This window comes from Crocodylus siamensis, chromosome 8, assembly GCF_052110815.1.
Source record: "Crocodylus siamensis isolate JL-2025a chromosome 8, ASM5211081v1, whole genome shotgun sequence".
NCBI lineage: Eukaryota > Metazoa > Chordata > Crocodylia > Crocodylidae > Crocodylus > Crocodylus siamensis.
This window is the reverse complement of record NC_143402.1, coordinates 23,470,896-23,478,022: the sequence shown is the minus strand read 5'-3', so window position 1 is coordinate 23,478,022 and position 7,127 is coordinate 23,470,896. Positions and strand designations below refer to the sequence as shown.

General features: G+C 51.4%; 1 protein-coding gene across 1 annotated transcript; it reads right to left on the bottom strand.

Moving 5' to 3' along the window:
- Positions 1-1,094: 1,094 nt before the first annotated feature.
- On the bottom strand, positions 1,095-6,410 carry LOC149858198 (protein Wnt-11b-like). The gene is made up of 5 exons (XM_090059814.1): positions 6,187-6,410; positions 5,838-6,073; positions 4,310-4,587; positions 3,149-3,441; positions 1,095-2,257 (listed from the first exon to the last, which is right to left on the bottom strand). The coding sequence occupies exons 1-5, from the start codon at positions 6,279-6,281 to the stop codon at positions 2,083-2,085; spliced, it is 1,077 nt and encodes a 358-aa protein (XP_089915940.1). The 5' UTR covers positions 6,282-6,410; the 3' UTR covers positions 1,095-2,082.
- Between the last annotated feature and the right edge of the window lie 717 nt (positions 6,411-7,127).

Below are 7,127 nucleotides of genomic sequence, written 5' to 3'. Positions count from 1 at the left end.
GACAACAGGAGGAAATTTACACTAACAGGTGTGGAAACTTCCTTTTCTTTATGAACGAAATTCTTTGGTGAGACCCATGTGCTCAGCTTCAGATGTGAGACTGAGGCCCATGTATAGTTGTGAAGAAACCTTTCAAATGGCACCTAAATGGAGTAATACCTAACCAAGTCTGCGAACAGCCTGCAGCAAGGCACTGAAATCTAATGATACACATTCATTGTTAGCAGTTAGCTATTCCCCCTCTGATTACTTTTAACTTTCAGCTCATGGGTGGATGCATCTGAAACTACCTCTAACTCTGCTAACAATCTGTGAGATGCAGCTGTTTACTGTTGGTACAAAAACCTGCAGCATCAAAGGTTAGGAGCAGTTGACAACAAACAAAATTCTCCACTGATCATGGAATGTCTTTTTCCCCACCTCCTGAATGGCATTTTAAAAAAAACGTAATTAAATATGGGAGTGAACAGCACCATGGCTGGGCTCAACTTTTGAGGGCCAGAACAGGACTGTTCATTTCTTTTTTAAAATCAGTATTTTTTTAAACCAGTATCAGCAGCTGCTACAGAGTCCCAAGAGCCAAGTGGACAGAGCCATGACCTTCATACCCCACCCTGAACCACATCCTCAGTTAGAATACGTTTTTTCCCTTGGGCATTAGGCAACGATGGAAATTCTCTCCTTCCACCAGGAAGCTGGTGGGAGCTGAGGTTCCTAAGGCCAGTGTTAGTGTGAGTTTAGTCCACCAAAAGCAGAGGAAGGGGAGAGAAAATCTTCCCACTCTACAAAGCTCACCAACTCTGATCTCTACTCCAGCTGCTTGGCTTATCCACTGATCAGATCTGCAGAGCCTAGAGAAACACTCAAGCTGCTATGTCCATATAGGGAAACACAGGTCTGGCTACAAGAGTGGAAGGTGGAACTGATGCGAAGAGAAAGGTGGGGCGGCATAAAGATCTTTCTGAGAGTGAAAAGGGCCCTTCCCCTCATTTTTCACAAGGATGCAGCGTGCACTGGATGCACCCTTGGGGGTGGGAAGTGGAGTGGAAAGCCACCATGGACATCACAAAGGAAGCTCAGGCCAAGATGCTGTACTATATTTATTTAAAAAACACCAAATAAATAAGAAGAGCGATCAAAGACTCCGTCTCATTTCCAACCCCCATAGAAAGGCCCTGGAGCTATTGCTAGTGTGAACCCTCTATCATGGCTTCTCCATCATGTGGATGTGAGGGTGAGACAGCTGCAGAAATATCCCTGGAGAAAGACTGACCCAAGGGGCAGAGAGAACTTGCCAGCCCACTCACTACATCTGCATCCTCCAGGTCCTCCTTTCTAGGTTTCATGCCATGCCCAGCACAGCTATTAGGAAGTGTCCCTTACCTGGTAGAGACAGAGGATAGGACAGTATCCTGTCTCTTAGGGCAATGAATTGCTCCGAGGCCCACCTGTTTACCATCCTTGGTCTTACTGTTAGAGAGAAAATTTGATGCTACAGAAGACACTGAACAGACTGCCCTGCAGCTGAAGCATCTGGTGGCCTTGGACCAGTCTTCAAGGGAGCCCTCTCCCAAAAGTGCCTGCCCATGACCTACCCCCTCAGCAAGAGCAGCAGTTCTTTCTTCCCCTACAGCTTTTCCCTGTTGAGCTGAGGGGTATTCATGTTCTTTTCTCCCCATCACCCTTCCTTATCCATCATGTCTGGCTTTCAGGCCACTTTCAAAAGCCTCCCCCAAAGAAACAATGGCAGCCCAGGGTCCCCATTCACCAGGGCAGAAAGGGATCCATGCATGGAGAAGTGATAAATTATTTGTCCACAGCTTGAGACTGAGGATTGAAGCAAACCAGATGAATCCCAGGAGGCAGCCCTTTGTTCTGCTCTGGAAGGGGTGGGGCTGAAGACAGCGCTAGGCCTGTTTTTCCCCCACATGCACATTTGAGGTCTTCCACAGCAATGCTAAGCCTGGGCTCTTCTTCCAGTCACCCAGCCTCTCCCATGTACTGTAGCCAGACAGACTCTGGAGGGGCCTAGGTAAGAGTCCTTCAGCATTTCTTACCACAGAAGCTGCTCAAAGGCCTATGTCACTTGCACACATATCTCTCCACTGTTCGTTCACATTTCTTGCACGTCACATAGCAGCACCAGTGGTACTTGCAGTGGCACCTCTCCACCACAATCTCAGTGTAGGCATTGTATCCACGCCCACAACACATCAGATTGCAGCTGTCGCTGCTCACAGATGTCTTGTTGCACTGCCTGCAAAGGGAAAGGAGATGATGGAGGAGTCAAGAATACAGTGGAGCAGCAGCATTAAGGTGTTAGTCATGGCATACTTAGGGACAAGGGTGAGTCAGAGCAGGCATCTGACTAGCCTTCATGGAAAGCTACCCAGAGACACTGGGGGCCAGTCCTGGGGGAGGGGCGGGGGCTGCTTCTCTGGATGAAGTTCCATGGTGGTCTCCCAGGGCATACGGATCCCATGTTATACCAAGTATGAAATTCCCACTGACTCAGAGCAAAATGAATAATTTTCCTCTTTGACGCCACTCCCAGACTAGTAAGCTCTTGTACCTCAAAGCAGGGCTGGGCAGTGCCAAACTGGAATGCAGAAGGCACTCACCATCCTGTACCAAAGCAGCATTAAAAACACACACACTCAGTAAAACATCTACTGAACTGAAGAATGCTTCCTCCCCGCAAGCCTCCACCCCAGGGTTTAGTCTTAGCCCTAATGAAATAGATGATAGCAAAATGGATGGGGTCCAATCTAAACTACTGGAAGTCCCAGGGAAGATAGAACTATATGGGTTGGGTCTTTCCTCCAACTTTTAGATCTTCCTTCTCTGCTAAACCCACTGCAGGTCAGCTACATGATTCACCTGTAGCAGGGAACAGGGTGGATCTAGAGAATTTATTAAAGCAGATGTATGCAGATTGCAGTGTCTTGTAACTGGAGCAGCCTCACTCCCTTGCACTCAAGCTGTCTGCATGGCATAGCCTCTGTATTATAACAGGATTGTCATTCAGGCAGGTGTTTAAAAAGAAAAGGCTTCTAAGTTGAACTACAGAGGCTGAATGGGAGCTCTAGGTGTTAAGAGTCTGAGCTGTATAACACAGGAATCTAGAGCATCTAGAACTGATGCTTACCGGTCCTGAGTCCCCAAAGACCCCAGCTGGGGATTCTTTGTGCAGTAGTCTGGAGAACTGACTAGATAAACCAGCTCTGTCTCTTGCACTGGCCTGATGTCCAGTTCTCTGGGTACCAGTTGCTTCCTGGTACCCACGTACCGGTGGGTCACCTTGGTGGCTGCCAGGTACTTAGCCTTGAGGTCAGCAGCAATTTCACCCACATCTAGAAGCCCTTTCCAACAGGTCTTAACTGAGCAGGAGCCAGACATGCCATGGCATTTACACTTGGTCTCCAGGGAGTCCATCAATACCTGGAAAAGAAATAAAATAAATACATAAATCAGAGCAATATGTTCAGGCTGGGATTCAGCCATTTCTGCCTGAGCCACACCTCATAGTGGGGTATTCAGAAGATCCACAGGAGGCTTCAGGATGAGAAAAAACCAGCCATCCATTGCCAGTCATGAAGCCTCATCTCACTTCCTCTAGGTGATGCCTTCCTCCATTTCTGCATCAAGACTGACACTGTGACCCAAAGCTCACTTATTCTGGTTTCCTTGCCATATAATAAGAGAGTGGCCATTAAGACAAATGCCACCAATAATTTTGCTAAGGGGCCTGAAGTTACCTACCTTCATTCAGAAGTGTGACACAGAGATGGCAATTCACCATATTGATTCAAGCAGCTTGCCTGCATATCAAGATCTATGTAGTCTTTGCATATCACTCTCCATACAGCAGCTGCCATCTGTTGTATTCATGCACATCAGATGCAGTCCTCAGGCTCCTGACTAACTGTGAGCAATGCCCTTTGTTGGATGGTGTTTGCTATCAGCACAGAAGAGGACAAGGGGTCTGTGGAGAAGCTCAGATTAGCTCCAAGGGTAAAGTACAAAGCCAGTTCCAGCCTCCACATCCATTGTGGGGATATAAGGAGAGAGCAATAAGAGATTAGGAAGCAAGCACTTTTGTCTGCTTCTGTAACGTGTGGGGGAGACCTTTGTTAGGAAGTTACTTTAATCCTTCAGTTGCCCCCAGAGTTTATTCATGAGCAGTCTCTCAAGAGTCTGCACCCCTTCTCAGAACAGCTCAGCTGGAACCATCCCTGTTCTCTTAAAAGAAGCACCCCTGTTGTGGTGGTTTCCTTTGCCAATTTGAGTATCTCACGACCATACTCACCTGTCGACCTACTGCACTGTTATGTAGATGCATAAGCCTGGTAGCTTGTGTCCCTGATCTGCTGGACTTCATGGAACCATCTGCAAAGGCAGAACCCATCTGGAGGCCATAGCGGAGGTTATCTCCACAGCCACCCCATTTGAAGTCAGGCCCAGGGACCTCAGCTGGGAAAGATCCGCAAGAACAGATCGGCAGCTCTCCAGAGGCACAGGCCTGGGCGATGGAATGACTGACAGTGGCAGCAGCCAATGCATAGACAAAGGCAGATTCCCTGGTCCCTATAAAGAAGGGGGAGGGGGGGGAAAAATCAGTGTCCTGGAGCCCAGAAACAACAAGGTAAAGTGGTTCCTGTGTCACAGAGCAAGTCATTTAATAGCCAGAACCCTCCCTGCCTTGTACTTATATGAGGGAGGCTGACTGGCAAATTTTGGAAAGATTACAATATGGTCCCTAGTAGCACAAGAACAAGTGGAGTTCTCAACGTAGGGTGGGGAAGCAGGAAGGACACTGCTCTTTCTGGCTGTAGCCCTGATGGGCTGAAAGTGGGGAATGGCTGGTAGTTCCACGGGCACCTTTGGGGGGAGTGCTGATTAAGTACAGCTCTTCTCAGGCAAGGCTTTCAGGGCACTCAGCACAATGATTGAGGGCATCGTACAAACTCCTAAAACTCTGGTGTAGATTAGCAATGTTCTCCGCTTCACAGAAAGAGAAAGCAAGGTGCTGGGCAGGGGGAGGGAGCAATTCCTCTCAGTCACACCAGCAGCCGCATGAGGAGAACCCTGGACTATAAACTCTGAAGGCTTTGCTTTAGCCGCTGAACTACATCTCTGACAGCCGGCCAGGCGCAGATTCTCTGTTTCTTTTATGACAGCAACTGGAGACCTGCCCTTCCCCCAAATAGGGCTCATTGCTCCCCCTGCCCCAACATTTTGAAGATGGGGCACTGCCAGTCCCTTCTAAATGGGCTTGCTTTACTTTTTAGCACTCTGCTTTACCAATTACGAGATGCCTGTTTGTGCCCCCTTCTGTGCACTCCTTTCTGGTCCTACTTTTGCCCTTTACTTCCTTGTGAAATTAGCTTTCCCCTCATCCCAGAGCCTCCAGCAGCTTGCTCCCTCTCTCCCTCTTTTTTTTAATGTGGCAGTTGAGGTCTGTCACTCCTTCCACAGACGGTAACGGTTACTCTGCCATCTCCGTGTGCTCTAGGACTGATTCTGGTACCAGTTACAGTAGTGTAACGCCTTCTCCAATTCCAGTGACCTCTGTGCGCCCAAAGTAAGAATATGGTTCACTGCTGACGATGGAAATTTCGCATGTGAAAACTGCTGGACTGGGTGAGTGGGAAAACTGTCACAACTGAAGGATTTAGATGACGGTTGTATGGGATGGTTTGGATAGGGGCGATCCTGGCTCCGAGGGCTTTGGACTAGAGGACCTCTGGAGGTCCCTTCCAGCCCCACTTCTCTCCGACTACGACTGCAGGGCCACAAGAGCATGAAACCCCCAACACGATGTGGGGGGGCTTTACCTTTGCTGAGGTCGGGGCCAAAGGCGGGCGCGAGGCGGATGGAGGAGCAGTTCCACCTCATATCGGAGAAGGTTTTCTGGCAGACGCTCTTGGTCTCCTGGGCCGCCTGGACGATGCTGGGCATGAGCTCCAGGTTCCTCCGGCAGAGCTGGAGCTGGTCGGGCACCAGCCCCTCCAGCAGCTTGCAGTGCTGCGTCTGGTTCCAGCCCACCCTGCTGCCGTTGAGGGCCAGGCCCCTGGCGGGAGAGAGGGAAGAGCCGGTGAAGAGGACGGCGGCGCCCCGGAGCAGAGCCGAGCAGCCCGCGCGCCCCGCCGCCCGCTCCCGCCCAGCCCCCGCGGCGCTGCTCACAGCCAGTGCAGGGCGCCGCACAGCCCCAGCCGCGCCGCCAGCAGCAGCACCAGCGGCAGCGCCCCGGCTGGCCCCGGCCCCGGCGGGGCACGCATGGCTGGGCTGGGCTGGGCTGCCGGCGACGCGGCCCCGGGCCCGCTCCGCTCTCTTAAAGTGCCGGGCGCGGCCCCCCGGGGCGGGGAACAATGGCTCGGGGCAGGGGGCAGCCGAGCCCGGGGCTGGAGGGGCGTGAGGCAGCGGGGGCTGGGCTCAGAGCTGGATCCCAAGCCTCAGCCTCAGAGGTGGCCCCTGTTCCTCGGACCAGGAGCCCTGGCAGCTGGGGGCGCCCTCCCGCCTGGCTGGGAGGCAGGACCCACCGTGGGCTGAATGGCGCTGGGGCCTGCCTCCCGCCCCGCTCCTGCCACACGCCCCATGTCCCCCTCACCTGCCATCCCCTTGCCTCTCCAGGGCTCCTGTGGGAAGATGCAGGGGGGTTTCCGGTAAAAACAAGGCTTGAATGTAAAACAAATAAGTGTTACGGAAAAGTCTGCTGCACTACTAAAAATAATCCTCCATTTTCCTGTTTCCCCCACCTCTCCCCCCAGCATTGCTGTCAGGCACTATAAAATAGCTCAGCAGCATCCTATCTTGTTACATCTCTGTTGCAGTCAACTTCCCACAAAGCAGTATCTTCAGGCACACCTGGTGCAAACAGTCCCGTCCCCCCCCCTTTCACAGGAAGTGCTGTGAAAGATACTGTCAAGTTATGGGACAAAGCTTGGACCTGGAGATAAGAAACGACAGTTGTCCCAGGAACTGCTAAATCTTTTGACATGTGCCTGAAAGGAAGCTTTTGGCTTAAGCTCCATATGCTCTAACTTTGGATTGCAGCTAGGGGTACAGGCGGCTGTTGCCTAAATACCCAGATAAGTTTGGTCAAGGGGGCCATGGCCTGGCTTTCA

What these genes read in the sequence shown, in the direction of transcription:
- LOC149858198 (XM_090059814.1), bottom strand. Translation starts at nt 6,281, where the DNA reads ATGCGTGCCCCGCCGGGGCCGGGGCCAGCCGGGGCGCTGCCGCTGGTG. An exon ending in TGGCCCCGACCTCAGCAAAG is followed by an intron (nt 4,588 to 5,837) that starts GTAAAGCCCCCC and finishes CCTTCTTTATAG; the next exon opens with GGACCAGGGAATCTGCCTTT. An exon ending in TCTTTGGGGACTCAGGACCG is followed by an intron (nt 2,258 to 3,148) that starts GTAAGCATCAGT and finishes TTCCCTTTGCAG; the next exon opens with GCAGTGCAACAAGACATCTG.